General features: G+C 46.7%; 1 protein-coding gene across 1 annotated transcript in view; it reads left to right on the top strand.

Annotated features, from left to right (window-relative positions):
• The window catches only part of LOC125947166 (protein abhd-3.2-like), a 45,469-nt gene extending 30,837 nt beyond the window's left edge, over window positions 1-14,632 (top strand). Inside the window, exons 5-7 of the mRNA XM_049671551.1 lie at window positions 6,183-6,312; window positions 10,218-10,350; window positions 14,275-14,632. Coding sequence (XP_049527508.1) covers window positions 6,183-6,312; window positions 10,218-10,350; window positions 14,275-14,533 — 522 coding nt within the window. The 3' untranslated portion in view covers window positions 14,534-14,632. The remainder of the gene's footprint in view (window positions 1-6,182; window positions 6,313-10,217; window positions 10,351-14,274) is intronic.
• Window positions 14,633-21,434: the final 6,802 nt, after the last annotated feature.

Genomic DNA, 21,434 nt, shown 5'->3' with positions numbered 1-21,434 from the left:
GAGACGAATTGAGTAACAGTGAAAAAAGCCTCCCTGAAACCTTGTTGAAAAGGGATTAATATATTCCTATTGTTTAGAAAGTCAGTGATATAGTTGGCTATGATATGCTCAAGAATTTCGCAAAAGGAAGAAGTGAGAGATATGGCGCGATAATTTCAGACCAATGACTTTTCCCCTGTTTTCAATACTGGCACGATTCGCGCTGTTTTCCAATCGCTGGGAATTCTAGATGAACGCAGGGAATCACGGAAGATGATTACATGAAAACTGGCAACCATCTCGGCATATCGACGCAGAAACGGATTTGGGATATTATCAGGGCCTGGTGAAGTTTTAGTTTTTAAATTGAAAAGCATAGACACCACGCCTGGTAATGATACGATGTCACAGTCTAGATGACATGACGTGGTATCGACGCATGCGCCATAACAGGCCTCGGGGAAACCTCTCTGAAAGTAAACATTAAAATGCTAAGCGATGCTTTGCTTATCTGTAACAAGAGTGTCATTATGCATTATTTGTATAATGCCCTGTTTTTTCCGACACAATTGGGACCAGAATTTTTCAGGGGTGGTCTGGATGAAGTTTGGCAGCGTATGTTGAAAATAGGTCTGCTTTCCACGGCTTACAGCTTGGTTGAATAGTGTCTGATTCGTTCGGATAATGCTGTGGGAGGCCCCGCGCCGTCTTAACCGTTTTAATTTTCTTTTCTTGTGCAAAATGTCGCGCGTTATTCATGGGTTCTTTTTCTCTGTCTTTTTCGTTTTATTTGGCACAAAGTTATCTATGCAGTACAAACATAACTGTTTAAAATTTTCCCATAGGTCTGAGACATCAGGCCCACCAAAACTGCTGTGGTTAAGATCAAGGTAGTCTAAAATACTTTCATCTTCCGCACGAAAAACGTTTTTAACAGTCAGTTTTTATAGGAGCACTATTTCGTGCTTTTAGAGGGCATGAGAACTTCACCATATACTGATCTGAAAGACCTGGTTCGACTGACACAGAAAAAGTTTCTATACATCGGCTTACAAAAACAAGATCCAATATTGAGGACGAACTGCCTTGAATGCGAGTAGATTGCTTAACTACTTGCTGCACGTTGCTACATAACATTAAGTCTAGTACACTCTGAACATGCACGCTATGCTCAAGAGAAGCAAAAGGATCGTCCCAATCAACACCAGGAAGGTTGACATCGCCAGCAATAATTATTTTCTCCTGTGCGAAATTCGACATGTGTTCGTGTAGATCATGCAAAAACTGCGGAGGTGTATCGGGAGGACGATACACTGGGAATAGTAATAAAGAAAAGCCACAGCATGACCACTTTAAAGAAATACTTTCACGATTGTCGATTTGTCTTAGAATAGTTGCTGGAATGTTATGTTTATTCAAAACGGCGACGCCACCCCCTCTTGTATTCCTATCCCGCCTAAAAGTCTGGTACGAAGCTGGAAAGATGCTGTTGTCATGAATGCCATCACGGAGCCAAGTTTCCGTGATCACGACGACATGAGGGCTGTATCGCAGAATGATGGCTTCAAGCTGATCACTTTTATTCACAACACTGCGCGCGTTTATATTTAACAGACGCAGCTCTTCAGCACATGAAGTTTCCTGTCAATTCTTAATGGAGGTTTTTGACGACTAACCAGCTCTACCCCAGAACTTGCGTCATCATGCAATGCGTATAGGTCACTAGAGAGTAATAGTTGAGCGGCTCAGCGGGCCAGCGGGCCCAGCGAACGAGCGGAGACGCCAACTGCGCATGCGCGGCCCGCTGGGACATCCAGCGTGTTCACGGAGCGCGCCGCTCGCCCGCTCATTTCGTCTCTTCAGCGGAGCGTGCGCAGCGGACGAGCGTGCGAGCGTTTTCAAGAAGCGGCAGCGAACGGGAACGGCGTCGGCATGTCTTCGCCGGCACCTCCAAGCGCGGCTCAGGTTCGGCTGCTGGCGAAAAGGCCTCGGCGGTGCTTCACTACAGAAGAGGACTTAGCCATTTTGAGGGAAGTGGCAGCAACCAAGCCATTTGGCGATGACTTAAAATGGGTTGAAGTGATCGCAAATTTGAAACGTGTGCTCGGCCGGGAGCTCACGCTCAGAAGCCTCAAAGATCGTGTCGATCGTGTCGAAAGATCGCTTCGCGGCATAGCGTTAACAGCAACGAAAAGCAAAAAAACACTGCAACAACGGTGCCGCTAAAGACACACACACTCGATTGCTTGGCTTGGCCAGCTTCGCTTCACCTGCACTCTTTCTGCACCGACTTTTTTTTTTTTCGAAAGTCGAACAGTCTGTCATGCATTCAAACCACTGCAAACATCAAGTCTTGTAACAAAAACGAATATGTGCTTCCATCTAACACCTGCGATGTAATAAAAAATTCCTTTTATAATATTCTTTTCGCAGAAACTTCAATTTTATTCGGCAGGTAACGCAGCAAAGTCTCTGCTTGATCGAGAGTAACTTCAACCTTGTTCAACAGATGGCGCAGCAGTACTATCCGCTGAAACGAGCGGGGCGTCGCTCAGCTATTACTCTTCTTTTCATCTTGCGCTCCGCTGTCCCCTCCGCTCCATCGCTGGGCCCGCTGGCCCGCTGAGCCGCTCAACTATTACTCTCTACTGTCTATGCGCAGCTTATCATGCAGAAGAGTCACTTTCTTTCCCTGTTGCTTTTCTATTTTGGCGCTTTGCCATAACAGTTTGCGTTTTCTTGGTGTGTCCGCCGAATAATCATTCTGAATGGAAATTGTTGTTCCCTTGAGATTTCGCGCGTTTCTTAGAACTTCCTCCTTTTCGTTGTAATTTTGAAAGAATACGATCACTGGTTTTTTCTTTCCCTCCTTTCCAATGCGATGTATTCTTGCGATAGAGCAGCATGTTACGTTGAGTCTCTTACAAAAAAGATCTTCAATCAGTTTTGTACGAAGGGCTGTCTCATTTTCACCGCTGTCTTCTTGTATGCCAAAGATTATCAGATTCGAGCGTCTGCTCCTGTCTTCAAGATCTACTACTTTGGCTTGAAGCAACTTTACTGCCTGTTCTAGGCTGTCTACTCGCGAAACGCGCCTTTCCAAGTCGCTGAAACGCTCATTAGGGTCAGAAATAATTTTTCCTATGTCACTCTGCTGATTCCTAAGGGTGGCTATCTCTGTGACTAGCTTGTTCTGCACTTCTAATAGTTGGGTCAGTAAAGTTTCCGTGTTAGGACCCGGGTTCAGCTCAATGTCCCCACACAATAAAAGTTTACATGCACAAAGAACGTCGCATGCAATCTCAAGGTACTGGCATGGGCACGGCAAGACCAGGAGGCCATGGTAGTCGCTTTTGATTGTGCTATAGTGAACACTAACCTGCACAAAGCAGAATAACGGTTTGTGACGCCGCACTGCGAGGCTCGGTCCGCCGCACCCACTAAAGTCATAACGATGCAGCATGTCCCTTATGTAGGAATCCGAAAAAGTGACATGGGAGGGAGGCGTAGTTGTCATGTTGATATCGTGCAGTCAAGGGCACAGCTGATAGGGTGCATGATGCGTCGCTGAATCCATCGGCTACGCGCTGAGTTGAATCCGCTCTGGATGGAAGGTTACTTGCGCAAGTTGGCTCAATAAAACCTGCACAAAGCAGAACAGCTTGTGAGGCCACATTGCGAGGCTCGGTCCGCCGCACCCACTCTTTACAGCCGCTGTTTCAACCGGACGTCAGCACTGGATGCCATGAATTGCTCGATTACTCTGGAACGAGAACAGATGGCAAGGTGTATCAAGAGACATTCTATAGCTTAAACATCAGCGCATTAATGTGAAAGCGTTTAAAGTGTTTGCAATGCTACTGGCAAAGTAGTGGGCTTGGAGGCATTATTTTCTGAATCGCCCTCGTATAATGAGGCTTGATGGGATATTGCGTTCTGCTACACTCAACGAAGGCGGGCTCGCTGGTGCCATTCCGATTGATTTCTTTGCCTACCCTCCCGGGTGCATCGCGGCGGCTGCTTCTGCTGCTGGGTCAGTCGGTGCCATTCCGATTGATTTTTTTGCCTACCCTCCCGGGTGCATCGCGGCGGCTGCTTCTGCTGCTGGGTCAGTCGGTATCTCAGCGGATATCTTTATGGATACATATACGAAGTTTATAGGTGTGCCGAACCCAAGCACCACGAGAACGGGCTTATAATATCGTCCCAAGATAGAAGAAGCTTTAGAAATTAGCGCCTCGACTCTGTGCATCTTTAGAAATGGTTGTGAACTTCTCGGGTGACGCGCTTCAAGTTTTACCTTAGGGTCAACCGTCTGGCTTTCCCGGTTAAGAAGTTCCTGCAATTCCAGTATTACTTTTCTAATTACGACTTCGAATCACTTCGAAATGTATGTCCTTGTGTTAACGCCATCGTATATCTGCCCTTTTTTTAATGGAGTGTCAGACGAATTTTTTTTCAACATATTTATGCAGCTGGGTCCATGCCCTCTTGCTGTTTTTCATTTGCTGTCCCATTCATGCAGCTGCGGAGAGACACATTTGTTTTTTACCTGTTCCACGTCTGCGATGTTCTTTGTTGTGCCGTGATTAGTATGTCACATTATTTCATAGCAACGGAACCTGTTTTATTTGGAAACTGTTGTCTGATTCCAATATTATTCTCGTCTGAAGAGGCAGCACTTGTAGCGCTCCTACGTATTCAGAAATCCCTAGTATTTCACGCATGAACTATCTCAGCAGAGTCCATGATGCCTAGATCTAGGCATACAACGAATTCATATACCAAGCCTGCCAAAGATGCTCTTTATGCTTTGTTTTCTTACTCACAAGAAGACGACACTACCACCTGCACTATTTTCTTCAGCCATGTGTATCACAAAGCTTTCATGAGAATATTAGCCAAGAACCATGCGCCGAACGCACAAAGCTTTTCCTTTATGTGTAAGTAATCATTCCCATTGGCCGATCGTCGTCGCGGATAACATACTCAGTTTCCGGAGTGGCCGAAATTTCAATACTAGTGTAAAATATTTTTGTAAATAAGGGGCTACGTTCTCCGTGTCGATAGCGCGTTTTCAAAGAAGTGATCATCCGCTGTTGCTTTAAAAAACACAGTGGTGGCTCAGTGGCGATGCCCTTCTGCGGCAGGCACAAGGTCGGGGGTTCGATTCCCTGGCAAAGGGTCCGCATTTCAATAGTGGCTAAATGAAAAAGTGTCCGTGAACTTACATTTAGGTGCACGTAAAATAACCCAAAATGTTTAGACTGAATCCGGTGCCCTCCACTAGGGCGTCGCCCGTAACTCCGCTGCTCAGTTTTGGAGCTGTAAACCACAGAATTTACGAAGTAATTACTTTGACAAGAAACATACTAGGACAAGAAATCTGCAGTGGTTTGCACCAGAGCGCCAATGTACACAACCACTTATCGTGAATTATTACTAAGCATTCCTAAGCTCTTCAAATTTATACATTATTTTCTCGAAACATGGCGTAAACTCCAGAAAAAAATTTGAACATGCAGGAATAATATGCAAGTCACGTACAGCCAGTTTTTCATAATTACAATAATATTAGAATATGAATATCGACGCCTCTAGATGCGTTATATCGAGGAAAGAACTGGAATATTTGCTGACGTTAGAAACGATAGTTATTATCGAATTCAGGACGAAGACGTTTCAGAAGTCTTTTCTTCCGCTCACAATTGAAGAGTGGAATTGTCTGCCAGCGTCTGTTGTTGATTGTACAGATGTAAATTCCTTCGTGAAAACTTTGTCATTGCACTTGATGTAAACCTCTCCTGTTTGGGCAGCATTGCTGCCTGCAGTACTTTGAAATAAATAAATAAAGAACGCCGATTGTCAGCAGTGGTACGCCACAACACATCAAACTTCTCGTCAAAGCTGGTATGTGCACCTCCTACCTCACTATTGCTGCGCATAGCTTCCCATACTAAAGTTACTTACGATGCAATTTAGTTAGCCGAGGGTTACGTTTATATCTAATCAAGATTATTATGTCGTCGGAACCAGGATAATATTCAAAAAGCAAGTTTCGTCTCCATATGGAGACACAGTGACCGAAATGGGTCAGCGCGGACACGGGAAAGATGTGCCGTCGGGTGGCAGCAGTGACACTCGACTGGTCGGACGTAACCACAGGCAGCTGCCATATTCCTGTCCCCGTCCCACTGCCGCAGGAACATCTCGAGCGCAGTTCAAGGCCGGCTGCAAGGTGGAGACGCTCCGGGCGTGTGGTGACGACTTCGTGCCTTACGCGCAGAAAACGCACCTGGAGTCTTCTGGGGCGCTGTTTACGAAGGCATGTCCGTGAGTATTCAGCAGGCTGCTGTAGAAACTTTATCTTGAAAGGTAAACATTGGCATCCACCGCACTTTTATCATGAAGCTACGTATAGGAAACCCCAATGCGCGTTTCTCAGAAAGCAAGCCTAGCGGTTTCAGAAATATTTGTTTCGGTTTGCGATTTTGTCCGCCGTCACCGCCGGTGTCCGTCGCAGCTATCGCCATGAATGAGCAAAAATAACCCCAGTTCGCTCCAGGATCGAACCCCGGCCCTCTGCGCGGGAGTTAGCTACTCTACCACTGCGCCACGTCAGCGCTTGCGAGCTGGTGCGGAAGCATGCCCTATACAAGCGTCCTAGCGCCTCGGTACTCGGCACTTGCACTTACCGTCTTCCAGCAGATTACGACAGTCTCCTATGGAGCCACTGCTCCAGATAACGCTGTGACTGTGCTGCGCGCAGGCCTGTGACTTTTTTTTTGCAGTTGACAATTTTGTGTGGCAGATTTACCACGAGCATCGTATGTTTCGATGGTTATATAACAAAAAAAAGGTTAATTTAGAGGGGAATGCTGCGGGCCCGTGCACAAAAAAAAAGACACAGCAGTCAATGCTCGTTCCATTATAATGGGGGCGATCAATGAGAGCCATGCGATAGTAATGCGTCACCATCAGTTTCCTCCCGTGGAAGGCGCGGCTTGCATCGTTACTTTTATCTATACAACACACATAGCACAACGCAATTACTAACGTGACTATCTGAACGCGCGACGCGTGTTCGGATTTGCCCAGGATCGAAGTGCATTTTCTCGCGACCGAGCGCCAACTGTGCGGCGCCCCATTCAAGAATGCGGTGCGCGCTGCCTGCCTAAAAGCCAAACTACGCGTACGCGTGCCGGTGCGCGAAAGCTCGAGCCCACGCGCCTCACGCATGCGCAGTGCAATGCAGGTCATATCGTACGCGTCGAAGCGCGGAGCGAGCACAGGTATCTTCACCAGGCAAATATCGGTGCTCTAGCTGCCTTGCTGGGTGCCTCGCAAAAATACGAAACGATGCCTACGAAGGCGAAACTGTAGGCCAAGTCAGCGCCTACGCTATTACCGCGATAGCGTTAAGGGCCCCGTGTCGCAGAAAAATCGGCGTCGGCGTTGGCGTAAGCGCCGGCGTCGTTTCGGAAATAATAATGCCAAACCACATCATCCGAACCACGCTGACAGGGCAGGCCCTTCGCGTGGTGCAAGGCATTAGTGAAGAAAAATTGAATTTCTCAAAGTAAAATGCGTCAGAAAAATCGTAAAGTACGAATTAACCACAAGCTACAGAGGTGATAGCGTCGATTGTAATTTGAATATACGAGAAAAAAGCCTCATAATCTGCCAGAATTTTTGAATGCTATCGCTTTCCACTCTTAAAGGCGAAGCTTAAGCGTCCTCCAACTTGTAGGCATGGAGAAAGGAAACCATTAGGAGGGAGCATCGCGCAACGCGATTGAAGTCAAGCGTGTCGGCCCAAATCCTGATAGTAACGTCTGAACGCGCGGTAAGTTTGAGGGCTCCCGCTTTGCATGCAGAGCTGCGGCAGGGCCCCCGAACAAGTGCGCATTAAAAAAAAAAAGACCACCGGGCACCAAACGTCGAGGCAAATCTCGATGTTTGCTCCGTGATCTCGACCCAAGAGGTCTCATGTTGGACCGACACTGAGCAGAGGGCTGGCTTCAAGGAGCGTTCGCTTGCCAAGGCTGGCTGCGTGGCGTAATGCTCTCTCCTAACTTTTTCCTTCCTTCATGCATGCTTGCAGGTTCAAAGCAGCATTCCTCGCGAATGGCAGCAAGCGCAAAGCGCGTGGACGCGAGCTTTCGCGCGTCGGCAAGTGTACGTTAAATTAAATTATGGGGTTTTACGTGCCAAAACCACGATATGATTATGAGGCACGCCGTAGCGGGGGACTCCAGAAAATTTGGACCACCTGGGGTTCTTTAATGTGCAGCTAGATCTAAGCACAAGGGTGTGGGGTTCTTTAACGTGCACCTAGATCTAAGCACACGGGTGTTTTCGCCTTTCGCCCCCATCGAAATGCGGCCGCCGTGGCCGGAATTCGATCCCGCGACTTCGTGCTTAGCAGCCCAACACCATAGCAACTAAGCAACCATGGCGGGTGGCAAGTGTACGTGTACTTTGGCCTTAAGGTGCCTCATCCCCTTCAACCTGCGTCGGCCTTCTCACCACTACTCTTCCCTCTTTTGCCGTAGACAAGGCGACAGACGGGTATTCGCTTGCGCACCCTTTCTGATGCTGAGGCGTTAATATATGCGGCGATACAACTATATATTGTCGAGTTGTCGACATACCGCTATTGTCATGTCGACAGCTCTAAGTACTTAGTCGTGCACGCGAGTAATTTTCCTATAAAGCTGTAAGCATGGTGCGACACAAATTTGTTGAGCATTAACGTTAAGAAATCTTAGGCAGTAGGAGTCCCCCCCCCCCCCAAAAAAAAAAGAAAAAAGTTGCGTACCTTGCACTAGTGGCGCAAGCCTAAAGCAACAGCGGAGCTGATCTGCATTTCGCTGGTCAGGGCCTTACGGATTATGATTACGGACTGACTAAGCTTAAGTAGTCTCAACCCTGCTTTGCTAGACTTAGCCAGACTCAGTTTCGCTAGTTCACAGGGGTATGTGCCATTGCGCTTTGATCCCTTTCTGCACTGCCGCCAGGATCGGCCCATATTTTTGGAGTCAGCAGACACATTGTGCCCGGCTTAAACAGCTCCGCTGTTAAAATTATATCTGAAGTAAGGTAGGCAGTTACCGGGTAGAATATGAGGCGACCGCAGTTAGTGTCCGTCTTATTACGATTTCAGGAACTTGAAGCAGCAGATAGCCTGCTGTATGAAGTTCACGCAGGACTGCATAGAAAATGTGCCGAAGATTGCTTCGACGTTGGTTCTTGGTGCGTTTAAGGAAACCCTGGATGGTATCTGCACTGCTGGTTCGAAGGAGCATGGAGGTACGTTGTAGAATCTTTACCATTCAAATCAGTAAAGAGAACATTGTCCATGCAAAGGCTGGCTTTATCGCTGTGTGAAGATCCTTTAGACTGATTATTCTCATGCGTGTGGTCGGCTTTATAGTTTAACGAAGTCGTTTTATAAGCATGACGTTGTATCAGCTGTAGCCAAGGGGGGCAGATGCTGAGATAAGACTGCTTGCAAATTTTCCGAGCCTCGTATCAGGCGGAATTGGCCACAGCCTGTCACAATGTACATTGTGACATTGTAACTTAATATGTAACGTGGCGTATCACGTTAAATGGAAAATAGTGTTATCTCGTTTCTAATTTAACATGTGTGCCTTAGTATGCAGGTGTAATGGAGATCGCTGAGAGAGGCCTTCGCCATGCAGCTGGCATAAAAAATTGGCTGCTGCTGATGGTGATGATTGCCATGATGGTGAAACTTGTTAACCGGTTTAGTGACCCGACGAATCAATGAAAGGGTAAAAACAAGAAAGCTACCAACCATGAGGCGGGAAAGAAAGGCTTTCTACTCGGGCGCCGTCGTAATACTGCCTCGTAACATTTATTTCCGGACAGTGCATGAACTGTTCCGGCAATAGCTCGCATGAGTTACACAGCGGGCTTAGGAGTTCAAGTAGGTGGTCCAACTCGGTAACGCCGGGTACGACCACAGAGTCCTTACGGGCGCATTGCCAATCAGCTTATATATTAATTTTACAGCGCTTTACTGACCCCGGGCAATGCAATCATGGTGCTGGCAGATGAGAGTTTAGACTGAAACTGCATCCCACATCACTGCGCTTCTGTGGCGCGCTCTTGTCTCACTCGTGCTCACGCTTATAAGTTAGAATGAAAGAATGAGCCGATTAGCCCTTTCTCCCATCGTGATCCAATACGTGACTTCTTTTGTCGCACAGTGTATGACAAAGCGATCGGATGCATGAACTCCGTCGGTGCAAAACTCAACTCCTGCTGGAGAACTTTTCGAGGACATATGCAGAAGGCTGTGGTCAAGGCACCCATCACTGGAGTTCTCCCCCACACCTGCTGGTTTGTACCGGTTCTATTGCACGTTCTGGTAATGTGTTCGATTGCTATCATTGGGGACAATTAATGAGGGCCACAACTCCATCAATGAAAAAATCGCAGTTTCGCCTGAAAGGCGAAACATCGATTGCGATAGCAAATTAGAAGAGACCCATACAACGCCAGGATAATACTTTTATCAACTGAATCAACTTGTAAACATTCGCTTGCTAACTAAATTAACAAGCATGGTGCCAACTCTCACAGTAAACATGAACCCATTGCGCTTGGTGACCGCGGACACTCGCTGTCAAAACACTGGCGTGAGGAAACGCGGCAGCAGCAGCCAAGCGAAGTGACCTTCGCGCGGTCTATTGCTTCAGCACAAACTTAGCGGCGAGAACAAACAGTACCACAAAGCTAGGAGCCGCCGACGCACCTAGACTCTGCCGCCACGCAGATCGCTCTCAAGATGCGGCCGCGCAACCGCGCGCAGCCGCCACATACGCAGTTGCTGCTGCAGTAGAATGCAGCTCCCCTGCCTCCCCTTCCCCGAAGCCTCGCAACGCTTGGGTGCTTCGCGCGTGTCGGAAGACGGCGCGCTTCCTGCCCGCTTACTCCGTTTCGCGCGAGCGAGACAGCCGCGATCGTTCGCTCTCCTCGTACGCTTTCACTCGCACATACAGCGCAGGACACGCGGTGACAGTGTTATCTCCCTTGGACGTTATACGGAACCTTACGGCAACGCCGACAGCAGGAGTGCAACGGGTAAGGACGTATTTTCGGGCTAGTTGGTTCTTCATCATCAAGTAAAAAACCAGCGCCAGAATATGCACAGGACCAAACGACGAGTAACAGGACAGACACAGGGCGCACTAACAACTGAAGGTTTATTCACAAAAAGTGCAGAATATCTTTACCGGCTGAACATGAATGAACACAAAAAGGAAACTGTCACTTGCATCACATGGCCAAGCCTACTGCGCGCGAAATGCGGTTCTTGTAAGGAATCTGACATCCTTATCTGAGAGTATGACGGAGGACATGCTAACACAAGACTCATCCAGCTTTTTTATCTCCACGGCTTCATCAATCTCAACAACAACAAGATAAGGATGTCAGATTCCTTACAAGAACCGCATTTCGTGCGCAGTAGGCTTGGCCATGTGATGCAAGTGACAGTTTCCTTTTTGTGTTTATTCATGTTCAGCCGGTGTACATATGCTGCGCTTTTTGTGAATAAACCTTCAGTTGTTAGTGCGCCCTGTGTCTGTCCTGTTACTCGTCGTTTGGTCCTGTGCATATTCTGACGCTGTTTTTTACTTGATGAAGCAGGAATGCGCCTGGAGTGTTCATATAGTTGCTATCGCAATAAAATATGCCATTCTTAGCAATGAAGAGGCACATACCGTGGTATACCGGTATGTCCCTACCACGGCATGCTGCCGCATGCTGTCGTTCTAAGTCCAATATCTACTTGCTCGAGCATGTTCCGTTCTGGATGCAGTAGTGCTGCCCTAAAGTATAAAGATCTCGCGCACCGTTAACCCAGAAGTCCTGTGCCTGATGAGTGGAGAGAAGAATTACACTTTTTTTCGGACTCTCTGCAAACGCCTCTATAGCGGGATCACGACTCGTATATTGTATTCTTAGAGAAGAGTGCCTCCGACCGACCGGCGGAAATTCCGCCGGTCGGAATTTCCGGCGGAAGTATATCCGCAAGCGCTCACATGAACATAAAGAGTGTTTTTGCCTGCTGGACTCTAGAGGAATATTAGTCCGAGAAGTCGCGGATTGTTTTGCTGCCCATTTCCCATCCATGTATAAACCTTCAGGTTCCTACATCTAGTGCTGTGTTGTTTGATGAAAATCTCACCAACCAATGCCTTAAGCGCTTGAAGCCTTCCCTATCCTGCGGCCCTGATGGCATCCGCTCCGCATACTTAAAAGGGTCCGGCAGTATATTTGCCCCAGCATTGACATGTATATTTAATAGCTCTTTGAATACTTCATATTGCCTTCACATGTGTAAAACCACTCGTGTATCTCCTGTATTTAAGGCTGGCTGCAATAACGCTGTCTCGAATTATCGCCTGATTTCTGCTCTCTGTGCCACGCCTAAGAGTTTTGAGCTTGCTCTTCACAACATATTGTCTTTTACTGTGAAGAGCTTATTGATTCCGAATCAGCATGGATTTCTCACCGGCCGCACCACTATCAGAAATCTCGCAAGTTTCATGACGTAGATCTCCGCGCAAGGGGGCGAGTTGACACCATTTATTGTGGCCTCAGCAGAGCTTTTGATGTAGTCAGCCACTCACTGCTTCTGATCAAGGTTATGAGGTTTGGTGTTGACTCATGAATCGTTAAGCTTTAGCGTAGTTATCTTCTTGATCGGTCATAATATGTGAACGTCAACGGCCAAACGTATTCTTTTTACATGGCTACTAGCGGCATCCCTCAATGGTCAGTCGTAGGACCACTCCTTTCTTTAATGTTTACTATTGACGTTCCACTATTTGGAATTTTTCTTTTCTTCGATATGCCGATGACCTCAAGAGTTTTAAGGAAATTCATACTGTTGATGACTGACGCATTCTGTAGTCTGGCCTGTTTTCTTTTTTAAATAGTGCTAAAATAATAACTTCACCTTGAATGATGCTAAGACCAATGTCATGGCTTTCACTCGCAAAAGAGCAAGCATTTTGTTTCTTATTCTATAGATTCTGTACAATGGTGTAAAGTCCGCGAGGTCAATGAACTCGCTGTACTTCTTGATACAACCTTGAAATTTTCAGCTCACACTGACCACGTTGCAATGCGGGGTATGCGCTCTGTTGGCTCTGTTTGCAGACTATCAAGATAATGCGATTATCTAACACCGTTTGGCAAGTTGTACACAACAATCTGTCTTCCTCAACTCGAATACGCGTCAGTAATCTGGAATTACATTTATAGATCCAACAGTCACATTATGAATCGGGCCCAGAAAAAGTTTCTAAACATATATCATCACCACTTTTCTAACACGGATAAGGGCTGGACCTTGCTCTAGCCTTGTTGGAATGTTCTCATTGTCCTTGCTTTCTGCCGACGCAATCGCGCTGACGTTCTTTTTCTTTTCAAACTTCTTCACAGTATTCTCACCAGCGCCAAACTCCTCAGTTGTGTCATGTTTCGTATTCCGTGCAAGGCTACCAGACAACATAGACCTTTCCATGTTCCTGCCTGTCGTCACCAACTCCCAACCGTCCACAGAATACAGATGCTTTACAAAGCTTACTTTCACGATCTAGATATTTTTCATAACTCGCTGTCATTGATCTTTTCCTATATGCGCGCGCCAGTGCTTTGACCTCATGAGTGTTGCTAGGCACGGTAAATAAATTATTGATTGATTGATAAGTATTATTATTATCAGTGCCCACTAATTGACTATCTTACGACAACTATTCGCTATTAGATTACACGTCAGCAGCTTTGCTGCGAAGCACTGCTCCCTGTTTTCTAGACGTATCAAGAAAAACGTATTGCTACTCTCTAAAACTAGGAAATGTGTTTGCGTTTCGCCGGTGTCCATGCATTTAATATACGCATGCATGCGGCTTCAGAAGAACGATATGCAGCACAAAAGAAGATATTTTCTTATAATTACAAGCTCTTTTTTTTCTGAAGTGGTTTATTGGAAGGCTTTTGGCACACCTAAAATGCTAAGCTGCAATGGTGGTAGATCCTGGCACTTTGGTTCACTAAAAAAGCAAGAATTATTATAATTTTTTATTTTTGCCATATAATCTGATATTCAGTGATTGCCACCTGCCACTTCCCCAAGAACACACAAGCACACGCGTGCGCTGATGTGAAATCATTTTTTTGTAACCTGTAATAATGTTGCTGTAATGTTTTCTTGGATAACGTATCTTGCTTTTTTTACGCACGTTCTCGCAGCGCGTACCATGATCTGGTGAGCTGCGCCGACCAGTCGTTGACACCGTGTGAGAGCACCGGCGGAAAAGAACTCTCTGTCGGCGTGCTCGAGCGCGCGTTTGGAGACGCCGTGAACTTGGTGTGCGGGGAACACACGAAAGGATCCGAAGCGTGCAAGGCGCTGCCCAAACTGCCTGCGCTCGGTGCCAGCGACCGCAAGATCGACAACTACATTGAGCTTCTTGCCGAAGCTGCCGTCACGTTTGGCCGCAAGAATTAGATGGTAGTTCGTTACGCATCTAGCTGCTGCTTCGATGTTTCCTCTTTGCAGAAAACATGTTGTGGCGCACGCGAGCTTTACAAAGCAAATACGAGTGCATAACCCCCCCCCCTCAAAAAAAAAACAAAAACAAAAAAAAAACATTTAACATCAGAAACGAGGTGCGCATTTCAACAATAAATGCAACTGCAGCACGAAGTCCATGCAAAGCTTTATGCCGTGCCAATTTTTTCACGATGTTCCTGGATATTTTTAATGCGCAAGCATTATATGCCACCTTACGCGAAAATCCAGTGGCGTTGGTGCCGTGACCGATCGATGGTACCAAAAATGCCAGACGGCGCAAAGAGTAACAACACGTCAAAAATGCTCGGACTGACGACAAATGTTTCAGGGAGGTTCCCGCTAACAAAGTACATGAATGGCGTTGTAAAGAAAATGCGGGAAATTTCGGTCTGGGTTGTAATTGATCCCGGGTCTTCGGGGTGCGAGATCAGCACGCTTCCCCTACATCATGGCGGCTGCACAATTCTGGCTGACTAAAGGTGTGCCAAGTGCGTGCGTCATTGCATACGTGACGTCGCCGCCATATGGGTGCCTAAAGGTGTGGCCTATTTCAGCAAAGGGACCATAATGTTTTCGCATTCCCACAAGTAAGCAGTGTTAAATGTCTCTGCCGAATTTTTAATGGTGATTTGGTATGCTTGGTCATTGGCATTGTTTTTTCTTGTGTCATAAATTACTGTGGAGAGATGAGGAACACAAGCACGCACTCGAGCCCAAACGTTTCTATACATTCGCCGTTTCTGTGCAGTGATTCGGACAAGAGTTCAGAACAAATAACGATCGACTGACTTTATCACCTCCTTGAATATCATTCGCATCGTTGAAGGTAAGTACGTGCATGAGACAGCAGAGTGAAATTATGGCTGACAGCATAGCATATAGTAACGTACGCTTATTGTAGTATGAACCAAAGAAGTCAAGAGGACGCATTGTGTCATGGTGTGACGGGTGATATGCCATTTCTAGCACACATGAGCGGTCGTAGAGTGGTGTTATTGGCCCATGGCTTGATGGTACAAATGTTATGCAGACAACAAAAATACAGGCCGGTGCTCTATGAGCGGCTTTATTCAAATCGCTCTGTGTTACACCACAAGCATTAGTTAGTTTTGTTGCGATTGTTATGAAAAAGATTAAGTGCACATTTGCAGACTCGCGGTTTTATGAAAACTTACTCTCTTCTGTCGTAAATGATACGCTGCGAAAAGTGACGTGGGAAATAGCCCGGCCACTTCATTTCTGTCGCTTAAACTGTAAAGAACGAATAATTATTTATTAAGTAAAAGTGACAATAACAATAAAGAGGTCTGGCTACGTTCAGTTCTCCACAATGCCGCACTGTTCGTGACGGTACATTGCACTTGACGTGCTTTTGCGGGTTTCGAAGGTGTTGCGGGAAGTGTATATGCACCTAGGTTAGCGTGTTTGTGCAGACCCTTACGAGACGTACATCCCAATAAATGTCATCCTGAGAGCGCAGGGCTAAAGGCTCGCAAAAATGGCGTCTTCACCGAAAACAGTGAAAGCTGCACAGCTTTACGAGACGAGTGCTGGAAACATTCAGAAAAACGTTATCTACAGGCTCGCTCGATCACAACTAGTACTAAAGGCTCGATCACAGCAAATACACTTTCCCTCTCACTGCTACCTCCTCAACGTTTACTCACACTCTATCTGGCTTGTACGGCCACCTTTGGCTCTGTAGTACTGTCCGTGCTCGTCTCTATACCCCCCTCTCTATCTCCCTTTTTTCTTTTCCCCTTCTTCCTTCCCCCAGCGTAGGGTTGCCAATCGAACTCTTGACTGGTTAACATCCCCGCCTTCCTTATAGCGCTCTCTCATTCTGCAAAGGTTCAACTCGACATACCTCCTCATCTGCCTCTATAGCGACGGTTGAAATTCGCACACAGGCACGCACGCGAGACGTGGGAGATGCGGAGAGAGACTGATTAAAAGCTTTATCAGAAAGGACGGCCTGTGGCCTGCGATGGAAGGAAGGATAGCTGCCTCCTTACCGAATGCAAGCAAAGCGCAATTTTTTTCTGGTGGCAGCTCCTTACGATGCGACCCAGTCGTCGCATGGCACGATTTTTAGGGCTCCGGTACGCTGGTCTGTGAGGCTTGTTTTGGCAAGACAGGGCCAGATCAGATGCTTAAGGTCAGCGCTGGCGATCGCAGGACAGTTGGAGCTGTCCATTTGTCTGCCTCTTCACCTACTAAAAAACGGCAAATATTGCACTAGGCCGCGCAAAGCTCGAGACACAGCGAAGCTGGCCGATCGATTGCGTCATAAAACCTAAGAGACCCTTGTCATCATCATCATTATCATCATCATCATCAGCTTATATTTATGTTCACTGCAGGACGAAGGCCTCTCCCTGTGATCTCCAATTACGCCTGTCTTGCGCTAGCTGATTCCAATTTGCGCCTGCAAATTTCCTAACTTGATAACGCCACCTAGTTTTCTGCCGTCCTCGACTGCGCTTCCCTTCTGTTAGTATCCATTCTGTAACTCTAATGGTCCATTGGTTATCCATCCTCCGCATTACATGTCCTGCCCAGCTCCAGTTTTTCCGCTTAATGTCAACTATAATATCGGCTATAACCGTTTCTTCTCTGATCCACACCGCTCTCTCCCTGTCTCTTAACGTTAGGCCTGATATTTTTCGTTCCATCGCGCTTTGTGCGGTCCTTAACTTGTTCTCGAGCTTCTTTGTTAACCTCCAAGTTTGTGTCCCATATGTTAGCACCGGTAGAATGCAGTGATTGTACATTTTCCTTTTCAACGACAGTGGTAAGCTCCCAGTCAGGATTTGGCGATGCCTGCAGTATACACCCCAACCCAATTTTATTCTTCTCTAAATTTCTTTCTCATGATCAGGGTCCCCTGTGAGTAATTGACCTAGATAAACATACTCCTTTACAGACTCTAGAGGCTGACTGGCGATACTGAATTATTGTTTCCCTTGCCAGGCTATTTAGCATTATCTTTGTCTTTTGCATATTCATCTTAAACCCCACTCTTACACTTTCTCCGTTAAGGTCCTCACTCATTTGCTGTAATTCATCCCCATTGTTGCTGAATAGGGCCATGTCATCTACAAACCGAAGGTTGATCCTTACTCCTAAGCCTTCCCAGTCTAAGACCTTGAATACTTCTAAGCATGCAGTGAATAGCGTTGGAGAGATTGTGTCTCCTTGCCTGACCCCTTTCTTGATATGTATTTTTCTACTTTTCTTGTGGAAAACCAAGGTTGCTGTGCAGTCCTCGTAGATATTTGCCAAGATATTCAAAAATGCCTCCTGTACTCGTTGATTACGCAATGCCTCTACGACTGCTGGTATCTCTACTGAATCAAATGCTTTTTCATAAACAATGAAAGCCATATAAAGAGGTTGATTGTACTCCGCAGATTTCTGTATTACCTGATTGATGACACGGATATGATCCATCGTAGAATATCCCTTCCAGAAGCCACCCTGTTCTCTTGGTCGGCCGAAGTTACTGTGCTGTATCTGGCATAACCAAGCTCAACTCAGGCATAGCCAAGGCCGAACCTAGCTGCTACCAAGTTCAACCTAGATACAACCACGTTCAACCTCGACATAGCCAAGGTCAACCTAGCTACTACCAGGAGATGCAATCGATCGGCCAGCTTCGTTGTGGCTCGAGCTTCGCGCGGCCGTGTGCAAGCTTTGCCTGCCCATTACGACGGCAGAAGAGAAGTGAAATTGCAAGATGGAATGATTAGCGGCCACGCAGCCAGCTGTGGAAGAAGAAGACGACGACGACGACGAACGCGGGAGCAGTGGCACGAGCGCGAGCCGAGCACGAGTTCGAGCGCTAACCGAGGGGCGCCAACGAGCCAGCTGCTGAAGAAGACGACGACGCTCGAGTCAATCCTGACGATGATAATTTCGTGAACCGCGCACTTTTTACGCCTGGCTTAAACAGCTTCGCTGTTAAAATATGTATAGCACGCGAAAGAGCTTCCACGAACTCTCGCCAGCTGACGCTACCAGAAGAACGTGCCGCATACGCTGCACGTGGTGCAAGCAAAGCGCCAGCTGCCCGGCCGATCAATGGCACATATATACAAGGAGTGAATTTCACTCAATGTCACTTACTTAAATAAAGTCACTTGAGGAATTGGGTCTGTCGCTGCAGTTGCTCGAATGCTATTCGTATTACCGTCGACAGACATTGTGAGACGACTTGTGTGTGAGACAACTATAATGAATATCGTGCAAATTAATGGCCTGGGTCTAGGCCGCGCGGGGGAAACAGAGAGACCCTGTCTCTTGGTAGCTTCCCGGACTTGCTGGATGGCCAAAAGTTGGTCATGGAGATCAGAGCTAATCAGTGCGGCTCTCCACCGCGCCCTTAGTTCATCCGGGGGGACTGCCATTCTCCTCCTGCCGTAAATTTTTGAACCTCGTACCTCCATTTAGAGCGAGCGCACAAATCTCCACCCCGCTCGTTAGCTGTCGCTGCAGTCACTGCTGATTTCATGACGGGGCAGGTGACGACATGGGGAGCGAGCATTGGCGGCAAGCATGCGATAAGAGGCTCAACGTTATGTTGGTTGTTATTTCGCTCTTTCAACCAGTTCCCGAGTTCTCAGCAAAAGGTATCTACCCTACAGAAGGGCTAAAAATTCTGATCTCTAGCATATATAATTAGTTTACTTACCATCACCATACAATGAAACTCGAACAGCAATTAACTGTTCCGCGTAATTAGATCAAAGCATAATGTGCAGATCTTCTGAAGCCGTTTTCTAAGCATGATGCAGCCACAATCGTACGTTTTGGGAGTGTGAATTAGGCCACTGTTGCATATTCAGGCGATCCTTGAAATGCAACAACGGACTCAAGTCGTTGTTGTACTTGTTCGCGTTTGAATTTATGAGAATAGAATATGCCATAAACAGACACGAAAGCGTCAAAACACTCCGAGGTTGAAGTAAGAAAATAATTCCGGGTGTGGCAAATCCAACAACTTCTGGCGGCCGCCACGCAAGCAACACGATTAGTTCTCCGTCTGGACTCGGTGATCTGCACTCGAAACGACGGCAATCCGCCAAGGCAAAGGTGGCTTCGCAAGCGTGGTGGGTATTCGCATACTGTCGCCGCTTCCGTAATATGCAGACAGACGGAGCGTAGCCTGTCTGAGTGTGCCTAACATGGTTGAGTGTGTAGAACACACCGTTTTAATAGCAGTATTGTGGTAGCATCCTCCAACGTGCGCACAATCACACAGTTCATTACTACGTAGCCCACTAGCAACCATCTCATACAATACTGAAGTTTTTATGTAAGGGTTGAGGAACGTCGGTGGTATGTCGGCTGCCGTCCCGTAGAATGCGAACGCCTCAACTATCTGTACTGTTGGATAGCAGAAACCAACCTCATAATAAAATATTGGCGCGCAGGTAGAACTCGGTTAAAAAAAGAAAAAAAAAAAACTGCCAAGACCAGAGGGCTGCCTTTCAACAGCTTTTTCTTCTTTTAGTAGCAAGAACTTTTATACAAGTCACGTACATCAACAAAGGAGAAAAAAGAATAAGTGAGACCGATGTTAAGAAAGCATATACGGAAGGCACAAGAAAGAAAAAGCAGCAATTTCAACATGATAATGATACGCTTAAGCCTTACAGAAGTTCCACGTTCCAGGTTAAAAAGTTTCGATTCTTTCGCAGGTGAAACAATCGCAGGCACACTGAAGCATTTGTTGCCGCAACGTGTGTCGTCTCAGATACTTCGAACGATTGTTCTAGCGAAGTTCATACGTAAGCCGTGCTTCGTTCGAAATTGAGTCGACACACACAGAATAAAACCACTTGGAAGTCAGCGCCATGTGGCCGTTCCTTGTTTATTTTGTCCGAAGTCCACTTTCACCCCCTTACATTAATTTTTTTCAGCTATGGTTGCCATGCCGCACAACGTCAGAATAATGTTAAATATGAGAATGTAGTCCCGTTTAGCGCAAATGCTGCAAAAGCGACTGATAAAATGTATTGTCCATGAGAGAGATAATTTGTTACAGAAAAGGCAGAGAGATTGGCTGAGCTTGTGTGCTCAGGCCTTCTACTCTGTACAGGGAAGAAAGGAAAGCGGACGAAAAAAAAGTGATGAAAGACGATGATGAGGACTGGAGGAAGTGATGCGTATGTACAATAACCACGTAACAGATGTGCTTTCAATGAACTCTCTCGAGTTTAGCCCGGTGCTCTTCAACTAATATATAACAAACCTTGTAGCGGTTCTTGCTACTAAGTGGTCACACCTTGCGGACAAAATAACGCTTTCAGACAATGTTTGTCTTCCAATGCCTGCAAGCTTAGACGCCAGCGTCTTCCGCTGTTACATGTGGTGAGGGCAGTCGCAAAACATGAGCCGCCATGAATTCCTATTCTTCAGGTTGGTCGCTTCTGAACTTCACACCTTTAAGCACACTTTCGCCGACTCTCTTTGTCTCAAGGCCTGTCCAAAGTAGATGGCGGGCATACGCTGTCGAACAACTAGCCCAAACCATCACCCAGTAAGCTCTTAACGCTCATCGCCACCAGGTGGTCTCCCTCGCAAGGAATGACCTAGCGCAACGCCGTTCAGATTCAGCAATCTGAGAAGACCCGAGACACTCGGCATCACATGACCAATTACTTGCTTTAAGTGTTTTCTTTTTCTTTCCTTTTTTAGCGAATCCATGATCTAACGGGCCTAAGAAATAAAACATGTTTCTGACTTCTTCTGAATCCTGGACAACTGCATAATGGCGATTTGTCGTCACTTATCGATAACTTAGTTTTCTTACGAAAACAGCTTCTTTATT

This window comes from Dermacentor silvarum, chromosome 7, assembly GCF_013339745.2.
Source record: "Dermacentor silvarum isolate Dsil-2018 chromosome 7, BIME_Dsil_1.4, whole genome shotgun sequence".
Classification (NCBI taxonomy): domain Eukaryota; kingdom Metazoa; phylum Arthropoda; class Arachnida; order Ixodida; family Ixodidae; genus Dermacentor; species Dermacentor silvarum.
Note: the sequence above shows the minus strand (reverse complement) of the source record. Positions and strands in the feature narration are given on the sequence as shown.